This window comes from Saccopteryx leptura, chromosome 3 (genome assembly GCF_036850995.1).
Source record: "Saccopteryx leptura isolate mSacLep1 chromosome 3, mSacLep1_pri_phased_curated, whole genome shotgun sequence".
NCBI lineage: Eukaryota > Metazoa > Chordata > Mammalia > Chiroptera > Emballonuridae > Saccopteryx > Saccopteryx leptura.
Genome location: NC_089505.1, coordinates 67650951 through 67669268, shown reverse-complemented (window position 1 = coordinate 67669268; position 18318 = coordinate 67650951). Strand labels below are relative to the sequence as shown.

The following is an 18318-nucleotide window of genomic DNA, read 5'->3' as shown; positions in this document are numbered from 1 at the left end:
GAAAAAGAGTATAAAGCTAGGGAAAAAGAAAACGATCACTATTCCAAGATGGCATAATTATGCATAGAAAGAATCATAAAGATCCCAGCTTGAACTGTGGTGGCGTAGTGGATAAAGCATTGACCTGGAATGCTGAGGTCATCAGTTTGAAACCCCGGGCTTGCCAGGTCAAGGCACATATGGGAGTTGATGCTTCCTGCTCCTCCCCTCCTTCTCTCTCATTCTCTCTCCTCACTAAAATAAACAAATAAAAAATTTTTTTAAACCCAATAGAATAAATTATTAAACATCAGTGAATTTAGGCCCCGGCTGGTTAGCACAGTGGGTTAAGAGCGTTGTCTGGAAATGACAAGGTTGAGGGATCAATCTCCTGTCAGGGCACACATGAAAAGCAACCAAAGAACCTGACCTGTGGTGGCACAGTGGATAAAGCATCGACCTGGAAATGCTGAGGTCGCTGGTTCGAAACCCTGGGCTTGCCTGGTCAAGGCATATATGGGAGTTGATGCTTCCAGCTCCTCCCCACCCTCTCTCTCTGTCTCTCTCTCTCTCCTCTCTCCCTCTCCGTCTCTCTCTCCCTTTCTCTCTAAAATGAATTAAAAAAAAAACACAACAACAACCAAAGAATGCACTACTGCCCTCTCTCCCCTTCCACCTCCCCCTTCTGTCTCTTTTTTCCTCTCACAGCCAGTGCCTCGATTGGTTGGAGCGGTGGCCTTGGGCACTGAGGATGGCCCAGTTGATTCGAGCATTGGTCCCAGATGGGAGTTGCCAGGTGGGACTGTCCAGGCACATTGGTCCTGCCCAGGCACATGAAGGAATCTATCTCCTATCTCCCCTCCTCCCACTTAAAAAAAAAAAAAAATCAGCCTGACAGGTGGTGGTGCAGTAAGATAGAGTGTCAACCTGAGATGCAGAGGACCCGGGTTGTTGTTTTTTGGGTTTTTTTTAAAGAAGTCTTTTTTTTTTTTTTTTAATTTTTATTTATTTATTTATTTATTTATTTATTTATTTATTTTTTACAGAGACAGAGAATGAGTCAGAGAGAGGGATAGACAGGGACAGACAGACAGGAATGGAGAGAAATGAGAAGCATCAATCATTAGTTTTTCATTGCGCATTGCAACACCTTAGTTGTTCATTGATTGCTTTCTCATATATGCCTTGACCGTGAGCCTTCAGCAGACCGAGTAACCCCTTGCTGGAGCCAGCGACCTTGGGTTCAAGCTGGTGGGCTTTTCCTCAAACCAGATGAGCCCGCACTCAAGCTGGCGATCTCGGGGTCTCGAACTCAGGTCCTCTGCATCCCAGTCCGACGCTCTATCCATTGCGCCACCACCTGGTCAGGCAGGACCCAGGTTTGAAATGTGAAGTCCCTGGCTTGAGCGCGGGCTCATCCGGCTTGAGTGCAGGGTCACTGGCTTGAGCAAGGGGTCACTGGCTCTGCTGCAGTACCTCCCCACCCCCTCTGTCAAGGCACATATGAGAAAGCAATCAATGAACAACTAAGGTGCCCTAATGAAGAATTGATGCTTCTCATTTCTTTCCCTCTCTGTCTGTCCCTCTCTCTGTCACTATCTCTTTCACTAAAAAAAAAAAAAAAAAAATCAGTGAATTTAGGAAGGAAGCTGAATGAAATGTGAACATCAAAATATCAATTTATTTTTATATGTCAGTGATAAAAAGTTAGAAAATAAAAAATTTGCCTGACCTGTGGTGGCGCAGTGGATAAAGCGTTGACCTGGAATGCTGAAGTTGTTGGTTCAAAACCCTGGGCTTGCCCGGTCAAGGCACATATGGGAGTTGAAGCTTCCTGCTCCTTCCCCCTTCTCTCTCTCTCTCTCCTCTAAAATGAATAAATAAATAAAAATAATTTTTTTTTTAAAAAAAAGGAAAATAAAAAATTTAATTATTTTCATTAGTAAATTTATACATTTTTACTTCTATTTTTTTTAAAGATTTTATTTATTGATATTTTTAGAGAGAAGGGAGAGAGAACAACTCATAGTAGTTGCTTCCTGTGTGTGCCTTGACGAGGCAAGCCCAGCATTTCCATCCAGCGACCTCGGTGTTCCAGGTCGACACTTTGTCCCTCACCACCACAGGTGAAATGAAAAAAAAAAAAAGTGTTTTTTTTTTTAATATGCTGCTAAAGCAAACACAAAAAAAACTTTTTTTAAAGATCTTATTTATTGATTTTAGAGAGAGGAGAGGCAGAGAGAGAAAGGCAGGGGAAGGAGCAGGAAATACAACTCATGGTTGCTTCTCACATGTGCCTTGACCAGGTAAGCCTGGGAATTTGGACAGGTGATCTCAGTGTTCCGGGGCAACACTTTATCCACTGCGCCACCACAGGTCAGGCTTTAAGGTGCTATTTCTAAGTAGCATACAACTAAAAAATTTTCAGGAATCTAGCAAAAGACATGCCATTCTCTCTACAGAAAACTTAAAAATGTTATTGAGAGAAGTTAAAGATCTTAATAAATGGAAGGTTATACCATATTCATGGTTTATAAGATTTTATAAAGATGCTTCTTTTCTCCAATAAATTTATAGATTCAAAGCTAGCAGATTTGGGTCTGACCTGTGGTGGCACAGTGGATAAAGCGTCGACATGGAAATGCTGAGGTCGCCGGTTCGAAACCCTGGGCTTGCCTGGTCAAGGCACATATGGGAGTTGATGCTTCCAGCTCCTCCCCCCTTCTCTCTCTGTCTCTCCTCTCTCTCTCTCTCTCTCTGTCTCTCCCTCTCCTCTCTAAAATGAATAAATAAAAAAATTTTTTAAAAAAAGCTAGCAGATTTGGGATTTATTAATGTGGCTTCTTTTGTAACCACAAGGTGATTGGAACTGGAAAGGGAGAAGGTGTTCTAAAATCCCTCAGAGGATGAATAATCATTGTCATTTTATTTTTATTTCTTTTTGTGTGTGTTTTCCTTTTTTTTTTTTTTTTTTAAAGATTTTATTTATTCATTATAGAGAAGAGAGAGAGAGAGAGAAGGGGGGAGGAGCAGGAAGCATCAACTCCCATATGTACCTTGACCAGGTAAGCCCAGGGTTTGTTTGTTTTTTTTTTATGTGCCTTGACCGCAGGCCTTCAGCAGACCAAGTAACCCCTTGCTTGAGCCAGCGACGTTGGGCTCAAGCTGGTGAGCTTTTTGCTCAAACTAGATGAGAGCCCTTGCTCAAGCTGGTGACCTTGGGGTCTTGAACCTGGGTCTTCCGCATTCCAGTCCGATGCTCTATCCACTGTGCCACCGCCTGGTCAGGCAAGCCCAGGGTTTTGAACCAGCAACCTCAGCGTTTCCAGGCTGACGCTTTATCCACTGCGCCACCACAGGTCAGGCCTATTTTTGTGTGTGTGTTTCAATAAAACATTTTATTTATGAACATTGAAATATAAAATTCATATAATTTTTCTGTGTCATAAAAGTCTTACTTTTTTTTTTTTGTGGCAGAGACAGAGAGAATCAGAGAGAGGATCAGATAGGGACAGATAGACAGGAAGGGAGAGAGATGAGAAACATCAGTTCTTCGTTGCGACTTCTTAGTTGTTTATTGATTGATCTTTCATATGTGCCTTGACCAGGGGACTACAGCAGACCCAGTGACCCCTTGCTCGAGCCAGAGACCTTGGGTCCAAGCTGGTAAGCCTTGCTCAAACCAGATGAGCCCGCGCTCAAGCTGGTGACCTCGGGGTCTTGAACCAGGGTCCTCCACATCCCAGTCTGACGTTCTATCCACTGCGCCACCGCCTGGTCAGGCTTAAAATGTTTGGGGGTTTTTTGTTTGTTTGTTTTATTTATTCAGTTTCGAGAGGAGAGAAAGAGAGAGAGAGAGAGAGAGAGAGAGAGAGAGAGAGAGAGAAGGGGGTGGAACAGGAAGCATCAACTCCCATATGTGCCTTGACCAGGCAAGCCCAAGGTTTTGAACCGGCAACCTCAGCGTTCTAGGTCAACTAGAACGCTGCACCACCATGGGTCAGGCTTAAAATGTTTTATCATCAAAAAATATAAACAAACAAGCATTGTTAGCTGGGGGAGGGTGAGGGAGTAAAAAACACCAGACAGCTGACTGAATTTCACCCTGTTTGCCCATCCAAGTCTAGATCAATTTCCAGGTAAGATCAGATGGGCCAGGAATGGCTTGTAGGGTTCTGTTCTGTGAAAGCCTCTTTTTCCACAGCTGCAAGTGTTAATGGAGAACAGCACCAAATGTTAGACTTCCATCTTTGAGTTCAGCTAAGAATTCAGGGCAAGAAACTCAAATACAAGTGAAAGTTTATTTAGAAAGTTATAGGGGTACAACTGAGCCAGCTGGGCTGTGTGGACTCAGGAGGCAAGTTACAGAGGCAGAAGAACGGCCCTTGGAGTTTAGAAGAAAGAAGCACAAGGAAAATGCACCTGGGGGAAGGAGAGAGGAGCACACCTGGGTGGAAGAGTCATTGTCATTTTATAGAGTGCTATGGACTGTATGTTTGTGTGCCCAAAATTCATATGTGGAAGCTCTAATCCCCCATTGTGATGGTATCTGGAGTTGGAACCACTGGGAGGTAATTAGGATTAGATGAGATCATGACGGTGGGGCTCCATCATGGGATTAGTGCCCTTATCAGAAGAGACACACATACTCTTTCACTCCCCACCATGTAAGGAAACTGCAAGAAGGCAGCCATCGGCAAACCAAGAAGGAGGCTCTTTTTTTTTTTTTTTAATTTATTTATTCATTTTTTAGAGAGGAGAGGGAGAGACAGAGAGAGAGAGAGAGGAGAGACAGAGAGAGAGAAGGGGGGGAGGAGCTGGAAGCATCAACTCCCATATGTGCCTTGACCAGGCAAGCCCAGGGTTTCGAACAGGCGATCTCAAGATTTCCAGGTCGACGCTTTATCCACTGCGCCACCACAGGTCAGGCCATAGGAGGCTCTTATTAGACACCAAATCTGTTAACATTTGATCTTGGACTTTTTAACTTCTGAAACTGAGAAATAAACGCTTGTTGTTTAAGCTATCTAGTCTATGTATTTTGTAATATTAAAGCACAGAGTAAGCCTGACCGGGTGGTGGCGCAGTGGATAAGAGCATTGGACTGGGATGCGGAAGACCCAGGTTCAAGACCCCGAGGTCGCCAACTTGAGTGAGGGCTCATCTGGTTTGAGCAAAAGCTCACCAGCTTGAGCCCAAGGTCACTGGCTCGAGCAAGGGGTCACTCAGTCTGCTGAAGGCCCACGGTCAAGGCACATATGGGAGAGCAATCAATGAACAATTAAGGTGTTGCAATGCGCAACAAAAAACTAATCATTGATGCCTCTCATCTCTCCATTCCTGTCTGTCCGTCCCTGTCTATCCCTCTCTCTGACTCTCTCTCTGTCTCTGTAAAAAAAAAAAAAAAAAAAAAGCACAGAGTAAGAAATAGATCCAGAGAGGATAAATCATTTACTTAGAGATACACATGGTATCCTTGGTATAAATCATTTACATAATGATACATATGGTATCCTTGGTATACCAATGGGTAGGTAAAGAACCAGTATTGCAACACGTTCATCTACTCCCAAACCCCTTTTAGATTTCTCCTAAAGACGATGTCTTCTGTAGTCCCATTTTATTAAACTCAAACAGATGAGCAACGTAATGCCAGAATCCCACCTTGAGGATCTGTTTCCTGAGGCCACTCCTGGCACCAAGAACAGCTGTAGCAATCAAGACCTAACCAACAAATAACTACTTTGAACACTTAAAATAGAATTTAATATGGGGTTAGCCGCACAGATGATGGAAGACCTGAGGGGTGAAAAGAGGATGGTGAGGGAAGCCAGAGATTAGCATCAGCAGGAAGCCACAACATCCTAGATTCTAGGGCCTAGAATGAAGAACAGAGGAGATCAGGCTGAATTGGCAGTGGCGCAGTGGATATGAGTGTTGGCCTGGGACGCTGAGAACCCAGGTTCAAAACCCCGAGGTTGCTAGCTTGAGCGTCAGGTTTGCTGGCTTGAGTGTGGGATCATAGACATGACCCCATGGTCACTAGTTTGAAGTCCAAAATTGCTGGTTTGGGCCCAAGGTCGCTGGCTTGAGCAAGGGGTCACTGGCTTTGACTGAAGCCCTGCCTCTGGTCAAAGCCCCTGGTCAAGGCACATATGAGAAAGCAATCAAAGAAAAACTAAAGTGTCACAACAATTGAGTTGATGCTTTTCATGTTTCTCCCTTCCTGTTTCTTGCTTAAAAAAAAAAAACAACCCTGCAAACTAGACTTACCAGCAGTTACGAAAAAGACAGCCAGAGTAAAGAAGCTGTGTTAGGTAATGCTGATTGATGAGAACAAGAAACTGGAAATAAGCAGAAAGCAAATGGGAGGGAGGAGTCCTTTACTTCCTCCAGGCCTCTTCCTAAGTCTCTTTAATGCCCCCTACCGGCAACATGTAGCACAGCAGGTAGGAAAAGAGGAAGTGTGGTTTTCAGAACCCCAATCCCAGATTCACAAAGCCCAGAAAAGGGGAGTGGATTTGAAACCAAGAGATAATAACTTAGTAACTGGCACACTTAACAGTAAAGCATGCCAGGGACCAGCGACCAGTAATCTAATTCCGTACCCTTGAGGTCTGAATATGGTTTTGTTTGTTTTTTTAAAGGATCTTTTTTTTTTTTTTTTTTTACAGAGGAGAGAGAGAGACAGAGAGAGGAGAGACAGAGAGAGAGAAGGGGGGAGGAGCTGGAAGCATCAACTCCCATATGTGCCTTGACCAGGCAAGCCCAGGATTTCGAACCTGCGACCTCAGCATTTCTAGGTTGACGCTTTATCCACTGCGCCACCACAGGTCAGGCCAGTTTTGTTTGTTTTTTGAGAGGGGGCAAGGAGAGAGAGACAGGAACATCAAGCTGCTCCTATATGTATCCTCATTGGGGAATCCAAACAGCAACGTAGTGCTCCAGAACGATCTTCCAACCAACTGAGCTATCCAGCCAGGCGAATATGTTTTTTAAAAGAGTAGTTGAGCCTGACCTGTGGTGGCACAGTGGGTAAAGCATCAACCTAGAATACTGAGGTTGTTGGTTCGAAACTCTGGGCTTGCCCGGTCAAGGCATGGATGTGAAGCAACTATGAATTGATGCTTCCCACTCCTCTTCCTCAACTCTCTCTCCTCTCTCTAAAATGAATAAATAAAAATCTTTTTAAAAAAATACATGCAAGACTGTTTTCCTGGATAGCTAGTCTGAATGTTGTGCTGAAATGACATCTTTCATGCAAATCCAATCAAAATCCCAACGAAAGAATTTAACCCAATTATTCTAAAGGTCCTCTGAAGAAATAAATACTGTAGATGAAAGAAACACATAAATAGATGTGTGGGGTTTTTTTCTATAGAGAATAAGATAGGTCAAAAGCCAATATATTAAAATGTAAGGTAGCACTAGTCAGTCTGGTCCTGAAAGATTAAAAAGATGATAAACATCAAAAGTTTATATAAGGTTTACTGGAAAGTTCTGTCTGTTTCTATCACAAGTTTTGACATGTAAGCACGTTTATTTGGCGCATGTGTACCTCTCTATTTTTATCACTTAATGTATATATACATACTGACGTAGCAAATTAACTAAAACAAAGTTGATTCACGTTAGTCTTATGTGTGAAGCGATAGTGTACCCATGGCTACTGATAAAGTTCATTTACGCCACTGTATTGTATAAAATTTCAACAAGGAAGAAATGCTACAGAAGCATGTAGAAATTTATTGAAAGTGTTTGGTGAAGGTACAGTTTCTGATAGGACATGCAGAAGATGGTTTGAGAAATTCGAAACAGGTGATTTTGACCTTTCTGATAAGCCACGTTCTGGGCGACCATCTTTGATCGATGATGACAATGTTGTTAAGACCATGTTGGAGCAAGATCCTTTTCTGACAACATCGGAGGTCGCAAAAAGGCTTAATTCAGCTCAGCAAACCATTTCGGACCATATTCGGAAGATAGGATTGGTGTGGAAATATATATATCATTTAATAAAGTTTATTGACGGTAAGAAAAATTTGTATTTTGTTTTATTCCAAAAACGGACAGAACTTTCTGGTAGACCTTATATATAATATATTTGACAAACATGACATCATAAAGCAACCAAGAATAGTGAACTTAATCAAAATATTACTTTGGGGATTAAAAGTGTACAATTCGCCTGACCTGTGGTGGCGCAGTGGATAAAGCATCGACCTAGAAATGCTGAGGTCGCCGGTTTGAAACCCTGGGCTTGCCTGGTCAAGGCACATATGGGAGTTGATGCTTCCAGCTCCTCCCCTCTGTCTCTCTCTCCTCTCTCTCTGTCTCTCTCTCCCCCTCTCTCTCCTTTCTAAAATGAATAAATAAAATAAAATTTAAATTAAAAAAAAAATCTTCTAAAAAAAAAAAAAAAAGTGTACAATTCAGGCCCTGGCCAGTTGGCTCAGCGGTGGAGCGTCGGCCTGGTGTGCGGGGGACTGGGTTCAATTCCCAGCCAGGACACGTGGGAAAGGCGTCCATTTGCTTCTCCAACCCCCCCTCCTTCCTCTCTGTCTCTCTCTTCCCCTCCCGCAGCCGAGGCCCCATTGGAGCAGAGATGGCCCAGGCGCTGGGGATGGCTCCTTGGCCTCTGCCCCAGGCGCTGGAGTGGCTCTGGTCGCAGCAGAGTGACGCCCCGGAGGGGCAGAGCATCGCCCCCTGGTGGGCGTGCCGGGTAGATCCCGGTTGGGCGCATGCGGGAGTCTGTCTGACTGTCTCTCCTCGTTTCCAGCTTTGGAAAAATACAAAAAAAATAAAATTAAAAAAAAAAAGTGTACAATTCAGTGGCATTACTTACACTCACAATGTTGTGTAAGCATCACTACTATCTAGTTCCAGAACTGTTCATCATCCCAGAGAAAAGCTCTGTATCCATTAAACAGAACCTCATCGTTCCCCATTTCTCCCTCCTCCCAGCTCCTGGCAACCAGCAGGAACAACTTTTCATGTGCTTATTGGCCATTTGTATATCTTTGGAGAAATGTCTATTTAAATCCTTGGCCCATTTTTGAATGGGGTTCATTTTAGTTGTTTATGCATCATAGGAGTTCTGGATATTAACCCCTAGTCAGATAAATGCTTTACAAATATTTTCTCCCATCATGTTGGTTGTCATTTCACTCTGTTGTCCTGTGATGCACAGTTTTTAATTTGATGTAGTCCAATTTATCTATATTTTCTTTTAATGCCTGTGCTTTTGTGGTCCTATCCAAGAAATCATTGCCAAATTCAATGGCATGGAGTTTTTCTATTTTTTTTTTTTTTAATTAAGTGAGAAGCAGGGAGGCAGAGACAGACTCCTGCATGTGCCCTGATCGGGATCCACCTGGCAAGCCAACTAGTGGACGATGTTCTGTCCATCTGGGGCTGCTGCTCTGTTGCTCAGCAACTGAGCTTTTCTCAGCACCTGAGGCAGAGGCCACAGAGCCATCCTCAGTACCCAGAGCCAACTCGCTCCAATAGAGCCATGGCTGTGAGAGAAGAGAGAGAGGGAAGCGAGAGAAGGGGTGGAGAAACAGATGGTCGCTTTTCCTGTGTGCCCTGAACAGGAATTAAACCCAGGACATCCACACACCAGGCTGACACTCTGCCACTGACCCAATTGGCCAAGGCCCCTATATTTTAAGAGTTTAAAGTTTTAGTTTTTACATTTAGGTCTTTGAGCCATTTGAGTTGATTTTTGTCTATGGGGTGAGGTAAGGGTTCAACTTTGTTCTTTTGCATCTGGGTAACCAGCTTTCCCAGCACCATTTGTTTAAAGACTGTCCTTTTCCCCCCACTGAGTGATCATGGCACCCTTGTCAAAGTTCACCTGATTACATATCTGAGGGTTTATTTTGGGGCTCTCTAGTCTATTCCATTGGTCCACATGTTGGTCTTTATGCCAGTATCACACTATTTTGCTTACAGTGACTTTATAATAAGTTTTGAAACCAGGAAGTGTGAAATCTCCAACTTTGTTCTTCTTTTTCAAGACTGTTCGGCTCTTCGAAGTAGAGTGAAATTTTCTATTTCTGCAAAGAAGGCCATTGGGATTTTGATAGGGATAGACAGAATTGCATTGAATCTGTGGAATGCTTTGGATAGTACTGACATCTTAGCAATAATAAGTTTTCCAACCCAGGTTCACGGCATGTTAACAATTTTTAATTACATAAAATCACAGTACTTGGTTTAAATATTCTTCAAAACACCCCATTAGTTCACTCTATCAATAATATCGCATTAATTAGACTGGATGAACAAGAACTGGCAAGTACATCGGAGATATTGATAAGTTACGTGGCCTCCAGAGTGTGGATGATGGGCGTTGCGGCAGCAGGAACTGGGCTGAGAGCTTGTGGGATTGCTTGCCTGGGACCGGCCGTGGATGGCTGGGTTAGTGTGACTGGAAGTGAGAATGCAGTACACCGAGCTGGTATTAGGGCTTGCCACTTAAGTTGTGATTATTTAACTGAGAATTCATGGTTGGGCCTGGGGATGAATGGGACCTTTTCTTCTCTGCCACACCTGCCCGGCCCAAGAGCACAGCAATGCCACGTACCCAGCTCACACATCTTTATTGGACCAGATGTGGTATTTCTAAACCCAAACAGACTGCCTCTGTCCTGCATCAGCCCAGTCATAGAGCCCTCCCACTAGTTCCTGGGGAGACCAGCTCCTTATTGGAAGGGATCACAGATTGGTGGGTGGCGTGGGTACCCTGGTGTGGCGAGGGAGCGATCCACACCTATTCCCCAAGTTGTCCTCCCTTGACCCTCTGCATCCTCGCTTAAGATGCTGCCGCCCCTCCTGGAACAGGGAGGCCGCATCCAACAGTGCATCCTCGATGTGCTGCCCCAGTCTGTGGGAATCCTGGAAGGAGAAATGGGTCACATCCAGAGGAAGTTGAGAGAGGGGCTCCTGCAGGCTGAGAAACAAGATGGCTGGGGTCCCTGACACTGGAGACTAAGGCAGAAAAGGCTGGGGACTGGCAATCCTGGATGGTGGGGCAGAAGGGGGCTGGGAGTCTGGACTCTTGGGTTGTAGGACAGGAGGGAGCTAGGGATCCAGATGCCTGGGTGCTGAGGAAGGAGGTGGCGCGGTGGTGGTTCTGCGTTTTCAAGTTTGGTCTCACCGTTTTTGTGCTTGACTTTCTGCTGGAGATGTGGAAGGTGATCGTGTCATCCCCCATGAAGATGTAAGAAACACCATAACCATGGTCATCGACCTGAAAAGGGACAGAGTGAGGGGAACAAGAAAGCCGCCAGACCCCTCCTACACCAGGACACAGGAGTGAGACCCCCAGCCACTCCTCCCGCAGGGCCTAGGTTTAGGGAGCTGGGGTCGGAACCAGTCCCACTCACTGGTCCAAATCCACCACCAGAGGAAACGTAGTCGGGGTAATTATAAACATCGAACAGGTGAGTTTGCTGAACAGGGATCTGGCTGGTGGCCAGCTGCCACTGCTCCGAGTGAACCTGAGGGACAAGGGACAGTCACATATGCAATAAAAACAGACCAGCAGGTCCTCGCCCCTTTGGCTCAACAATCCACACAGCCCTCGCCCTTTCTGACCTCCTCTCCTGGCTGCCCATTTTCCCTAAAATCAGCCCCCATCTGCAGTTGCCATTCCCCTTCCTGATCACGCCTCTTTGGAGTTCTTTTCCCTGACCCCTTTTCTCTCTCCTCCCTTGATCCGCCCCTTCTCCCTGGCAACGCCCTCCTCCTACACCACGCCCCCTTCACCATGACATCCTTCTCCCGGCCCCCAGTCCCTCTCCTCTAAGATCAGCTCATCCCGTTTCTTTCTACGACCACGCCCCTATCCCCTTCTCTCTGCCCTTTCCCCTCTCCTCCCTTTCTCTCTTGCCCTGATCTCCCTAGCTCTCTCCTCTGCTGTTCCCACCTTTTCCAAACATCACCCTCCTTGCCCCCAAGTGCCTCTCTTCTCCCGCGGTTCACCGCTTCCCTCTCTAACCCTCTCCCTGCACCCCAACCTGATCCAGGAAGGGCGACTGCAGGTGGAGGAATTGGGATACGATGTAGAGCGCGAAGAGATGGCGGTCAAAGCCCTGTCCGCACATTGCTGCCTTCAGCAGAGCCTGGTGCTTATCCACCGCCATGCGGAACAGGACGAGGCACTGTGGGTCCTGGGGTCCCCGGACAGGTCACACACAGGTCATGGAAAAACAGGAAGTGGGCTTACTGCTGGGGTCTGTCACACCCCTGACCTCAACCTAGCTTGCAACATCCCTACAAGGCAGAAATAGCAACTCTGTTTTACCGAGGGGAAGCAGGCTCAGTGAAGGGGGTAAGTCACTGCCCAGGGACACACAGGAAGGCAGAATCAGATGGGTTTCCAAGTCTGTCTGACTCTCCCGAAACTCCTCCCGCTGGACCATGGAGGCAGCGGGGAGAGGGAACAGAAGTGCAGGGCTTGGGGGAGGGTGTCTGGGCAGATATTCTATAGGGAACGTGAGCAATGGTGCAATGGAAGTCACAAGATCACAGGTTAAATAATAAAAGAGAGCTGCATTGTGGTAAAAGGGCTCCTTCTTGAATGCACCCCCATTTCCTATGTGCCCCCCGTTAAAGCATGTATCACACTATGCAGAACTATCTCTGTTTCCCCATCAGTAAACTCCTTGAGGTCAGAGTCCAGATCTGGTCCCTCCCTGTCCCTAGTGCCCATCACGTGGCCTGGCCCTCAGCAGGTGCTCCATAAATGTCTGCAAATGTATGAGTTAGAATGTTGAAATGATCAAAGCCTCAAAGGAGGCTCACACCCACTGTCTTCTCTTTGTTCTCCATAGCCCTCACAAAGTTGCAGGCTTCCCTCGTGCAAGACCGCACTGTCTCCGTCCGGCCTTCCAGGAATAAGCGAGTCATGGTCGATTCATAAGTCAGGCAGAACTGACCCCTGTCCTAGGGGACAAGGAGAAGAGGAGATTGTCATCTGGGCTCAGGAAGTCTTCACAGACTTGACCCACCTCTAGACCCCAGCTTCCTCCACCCAGAAATGTGTGGTTGAGAGAAATCAAGATGGCGGACCCATAATGGCCAAGAAGAGTCATGAAAGAGGGCTGACAAGGCAGTTTTTGGGGCACCAGGGGTTGGGGTCTGGGAACCCAACTGACCCGGAAGTGGGCCAGCTGTAAGGCCACCTGGATGAAGCTGTCTGAAGAGAGGTGGCAGCGTTTGATGAAGCTCTTGCCGAAGTGGGAAAAGGGAAAGACGTGGCAGTCAATGTCTCCAGACAAGGTCTCGGCTCCCCTCAGGGCAAGAGAAATGGAAAGATGGATCTGCTGGAGAAGGGAGGGAGGAGTGGCGGGTTTAGAGATGAGGGCAGTATCTGAGTGGAGACGGGGGCTGGAAGTGGCCATAGGAATGGAGTTGGAAATTGGAACAAAGAAGGGAATGGAGCTGAAGGACTGGGTTAAAGATGAACACAGGGATGTCACTGAAGGTTGGGGTGGGGTTGGAGTTGGGGATGGGACAAAGTTAGGGTGGGGGCTGGGCTGGGCTGGAGTTTGGGTTGGGGATTCAGATGGGTTTGGTGTGGAAACAGGATCAAATTTAGGCATAGCGATGGGATTGGGATTGGGATGAAGTTGGGGTAAGGATGGAGTTGGGGTAGGACTGGACTGAGAAACTGGGGTTGGAGTTGAGGATGGAGTTTTGTGTTTTACTTGTTGGGATTTTGGGTTTTTTTTTTTGAGGGAGACGAACTGACAAGAAGGGAGAGAGATGAGAAGCATCAATTCTTTTCTTTTGTGTGTGTATGTGACAGAGACAGAGAAAGACAAAGAGAGGGACAGATAGAAACAGACAGACAGGAAGAGAGAAGATGAGAAGCATCAATTCTTCATTGCAGCACCTTAGTTTCTCATTGATTGCTTTCTCATATGTGCCTTGACTGGGGGGCTATAGCAGAGCAAGTGACCCCTTGCTCAAGCCAGCGACCTTGGACTCCAGCTGGTGAGCCCTGCTCAAACCAGATGAGCCCGCACTCAAGCCGGCAACCTCGGGGTCTCAAACCTGGGTCCTCTATGTCCCAGTGCAACACTCCATTTACTGCGCCACTGCCTGGTCAGGTGAGGATGGAGTTGATGGTGTGGAAAGGATTAGAGTTAGGGTTGTGGATGGAGTAAGGGGGTGGGGTTGAGACTGAGGTTGAGATTGGGGGTAGAAATGAGTTCAGAGTCAAAGTCATAAATTTTGGGATTCAGAGAGGCCCAGAAACCTGGACTCACCTTGTTTGGAAGGTCCCAGTGTAGCCGCTGGGGCTGGGGCAGTGCGGGGTCGGGGTGCCCCTTGCAGTGGCCATCCACTGAGTAGCCCAGTTGAAAACATTCTGTGGTCAGAGTGAACTGTGTACAAATGGAGGCTGTCAGAGTCCCTTCCTCTCTCTGGTCCAAGGGCCATCTAACCAGGGACCTCTTTTATCACTCCCTTCTGGGGATAGGGTCAGGCCCTGAGAAGGAGAAACCTCGGGTGTTCACAAGTGGGTTCTTGGGGTCAAGTTCATCGAGAGCGGGACAGATACTAATACTCAACTGGTGCTCACTAGCCCTGTACTTCTGACAGGCAGATAAAGAGCCACCAAGGCACCAGCCCTCCCAAGGATCACCCCTTGGCGTCCATTCTGATTGAGGAGGACCCACACTCTGCTTCTTATTATTGTTAAATATGCTCACAAAAATTAGGGGATATTTTATTACTTCAAATGATATGACATTTTTCTGAGCAGTATTGCTAAATATTTTATTTAAAAAAATTTTTTTAAGATTTTATTTATTCATTTTATATATATATATATAAAGAGAGAAAGCATATGTGTGAGAGAGAGAAGTGGGGAAGAACAAGAAGCATCAACTCCCATATGTGCCTTGACTGGGCCCAGGGTTTCAAACTGGTGACCTCAGCATTCCAGGATGACGCTTTATCCACTGTGCCACCACAGGTCAGGCAGCTAAATATTTTAAATCAGCCCTGATTGAGCACCTACTACCCTTCAACCTTGCATTTCTCTTGTGTGTGTGTGTGTGTGTGTGTGTGTGTGTGTGTGTGTGACAGAGACAGAGAGAGGGACAGATAGACAGGAAGGGAAAGAGATGAGAAGCATCGATTCTTCATTGCGGCACCTTAGTTGTTCATTAATTGCTTTCTCAGATGTGCCTTGAGGGCGGGGGAGGGGGCTACAGCAGAGTGAGTGACCCCTCACTCAAGCCAGCAACCTTGGGCTTCAAGCCAGTGACTATGGGGTCACATCTATGATCCCATGCTCAAACCAGCAACCCCGTGCTTAAGTTGGTGAGCCCTCGCTCAAGCCAGCGACCTTGGGGTTTTGAATCTGGGTCCTCTGTGACCCAGTCTCTGACACTCTATCCACTGTGCTACTGCTTGGTCAGGCACATTTCTCTTTCTCTTACTTTACATGACAACTCCTTGTTCAAAGTCAGTATGCAGAGATGATATGTTGACAGGAAGTGTCTGATGGGTCTAAGGTTGAACTGAATTGAGAGTTTCATTTACTGATATCATCAAAGAGAAAAACAATTCCCCTTTTACAAATAAGAAACAGGCACAGAAGGCCCTGGCCAATTGGCTCAGCGGTAGAGCGTCGGCCTGGCGTGCGGGGGACCCGGGTTCGATTCCCGGCCAGGGCACATAGGAGAAGCGCCCATTTGCTTCTCCACCCCCCCCCTCCTTCCTTTCTGTCTCTCTCTTCCCCTCCCGCAGCCAAGGCTCCATTGGAGCAAAGATGGCCTGGGCGCTGGGGATGGCTCCTTGGCCTCTGCCCCAGGCGCTGGCGTGGCTCTGGTCGCGGCAGAGCGACACCCCGGAGGGGCAGAGCATCGCCCCCTGGTGGGCAGAGCATCGCCCCTGGTGGGTGTGCTGGGTGGATCCCGGTCGGGCGCATGCGGGAGTCTGTCTGACTGTCTCTCCTCGTTTCCAGCTTCAGAAAAATACAAAAAAAAAAAAAAAAGAGGCACAGAAGAGTCAGTGCCGCTACTCCTGAAGTTTGGAAGCGCCTCCCCCCCACACACACACATGCCTGATCCCCAGCCTGGGTCCTCCCCCCCCCCAACCCCTCCTGCAGCACCACAAAGACTGGTAGCCTGATGGGGGGAAGACACCACCCCCTATGATTTAAGACTAAATAAAATAGAGAAAATAGAGACACGAAGGTTCTCAGAACTGGGCCAGACTTAATCCAACCCTTTCACTTGATAATGGAAAAACAGGCTCAGAGGAGGAGAGTAACTCGTTCAGGGTCACAGAGCCAGCCACAGCTGAAACATGGTTCCGATTCAGTGTGATGTGATTGAAAGGTCTCACATCCTGGTCTCAGAACATTCTGGATTTGTGTTCCAATTCTACAACTCCTGGTTCTGTGACTCTGGGCAAATCATCTCCTTTCTTTGAGTCCCAACTGTCCATTTGTCAAAGGAAGGTCATAATCCCAGACCCCTTCTTTCTGGGTGGCCCTGGTCTCTGTCTCTCTCTGAGCCTCTGCTTTTTCTCTGGCCCTATGTGCCTAGAGAGGAAGGTCTTTAAAAATAAGGGCAGCGGTCCGCAGGGTGGGGGGTGGGCTGGCTGCTCTACCTCCCACATATGTCCTGAGATGGGGCAGTCAGCCCATGAGTGCTCCACGCTGAGGCCCAGCTTCCCATTGGAGAAGACGATGAGGGTGAAGGATTTGTCATACCAGCTGCAGGAAGAGAGAGTTCAGAGAGGTCACCCAAGAGCAGGGGTAGGGGGACAAGAGGGAACTCGGGGTGCTCTCTGAGGGACTTGTGGCGATTTCATGGTGGGAAGATTTTTCTGGAACCAGGGTTGGTGTGGGGATCTTTAAGAGGGTGGGGTCTCCATCTGGTGGCTCTAGATGGACTCTGAAACCTGGGTAAGGTTCAAAGAGTTGATGGACTCTGAGAGCTCATACCGAGTAAGGGTCAAGGCTTACAGAGAGGTTAAGGAGACTTTGCCAGAGGTCTCAGAAATCAGAGTGATGACTGGTGGGCAGAGTGATGAAGGGCTCTGAGGATTTCTAGAACTGGGGTCCCAGGTCTGGGGTCTTGGGCTTATTAGGATGCCAGCTTATAGGTCTGAGGATTCCATGGTTCTGAGTCTGAGGTCCCTAGGCTTGGGGGTTTGGGGTCCCAGGGTCTGAAATCCTCCCTGGGCTTAGGGGTCCTCTGGATCAGGGGTTCCCAGGTCTCAAGGCATTGAGCCTGGGGTCCTCAAATCAAAGATGCCCTTGGATCTGGAGAAACCCCAGGTCTGGGCCCAGGATCTGCTTGTCTAATGTCCCGAGTCTTAGATCTAAATATTGGGTTCTGGTTACAGATAAGGTGGGGCCCAAGTTGCTGGGCTCACTCACCGGTCATGGCCCCTGCCAGCCAGCAGGGCGTGGGCGTAGGCATCCAACGACGCAGCGGGGTCCTCCCGGGTGAGCCCGGCTGGCTCCGAGTCCAGTGATACAAAGAAAGCCGCCCCTTCCACAGCCTCTAGGGCATCCTCTGCCTGGCTCTTCAGGGACCTCCGCACCTGGGCCCACATGTCCCTGTTGAAAGACGTGCCTGAGCCCTTCACCCTGCCCAGCCTTCACTGGGCCCCAACCCTGCCCCTCTGTAACATCAGGATGTGTCTGGGCCCCTGGGGCCCCTGACCTCCCACCCTCACCTGGGAGCTGCGGTCAGGGCGGCCAGATGCTCCTCGTGGGGGCAGGCAGGTGAGGGGTCGTCCAGGATTCGCTGAAACTGCTGCTCCAGGGCCCGCGGGGAAAGCAGGCCACTTTGGGAGTGGGTCCCCACGCGGAAGAATCGGCCCCGGTGGAAGACGGCCACGTGTCGGCTATCACGAAGGTGGCGGATATGGTCTTGGGGTGGCGGGCAAAAGTGTAAAGAGGGCAGGAAGGTCAGAAACTTTATAAGAATTAACAACTACATATTAGGCACTTCCTATGTGGCTTGCACTATTCTAAGCACTCATTTATTCCTCATCACCCTGTTTCTTATTATCTCATTTTAGAGATGCATAAACTGAGGCTCAGAATGGGTAATAACTTGCTCAAGGTCACACAGCTTGGGAAAGGGACCTGGGATTCAACCCAGGCAGACTGACTCCAGAGACATGCTCTTAGCAACGACACTGTTCTGCTTGTCAGGCAGAAGGGGAAAGAGTCTCACCTTTCTGGACCCCAGGAATGCGCGTGGTGTTGAATATTCTCTCATACTGGGCGGAGCATAAGGGCCGCATTCCCATCAGCAAAGTCTACAGGAGACCATGGGGTTGTGAACTGTCCCC

General features: G+C 47.7%; 1 protein-coding gene across 6 annotated transcripts in view; it reads right to left on the bottom strand.

Annotated features, from left to right (window-relative positions):
- Nucleotides 1-9535: 9535 nt before the first annotated feature.
- The window catches only part of CPT1C (carnitine palmitoyltransferase 1C), a 33647-nt gene continuing 24864 nt past the window's right edge, over nt 9536-18318 (bottom strand). The window contains exons 9-19 of one of the 6 annotated variants that reach the window (XM_066374026.1): nt 18201-18285; nt 17695-17890; nt 17393-17575; nt 16618-16723; nt 14262-14378; nt 13146-13313; nt 12793-12933; nt 12006-12158; nt 11373-11486; nt 11144-11236; nt 9537-10881 (exon numbers count right to left, since the gene is read on the bottom strand). In XM_066374026.1, coding sequence (XP_066230123.1) covers nt 10702-10881; nt 11144-11236; nt 11373-11486; nt 12006-12158; nt 12793-12933; nt 13146-13313; nt 14262-14378; nt 16618-16723; nt 17393-17575; nt 17695-17890; nt 18201-18285 — 1536 coding nt within the window. In that variant the 3' untranslated portion in view covers nt 9537-10701. Of the gene's footprint in view, nt 10882-11143; nt 11237-11372; nt 11487-12005; nt 12159-12792; nt 12934-13145; nt 13314-14261; nt 14379-16617; nt 16724-17392; nt 17576-17694; nt 17891-18200; nt 18286-18318 lie in introns of all 6 variants that reach the window. The other 5 variants (XM_066374028.1, XM_066374027.1, XM_066374029.1 and 2 more) reach the window with 5 other exon arrangements.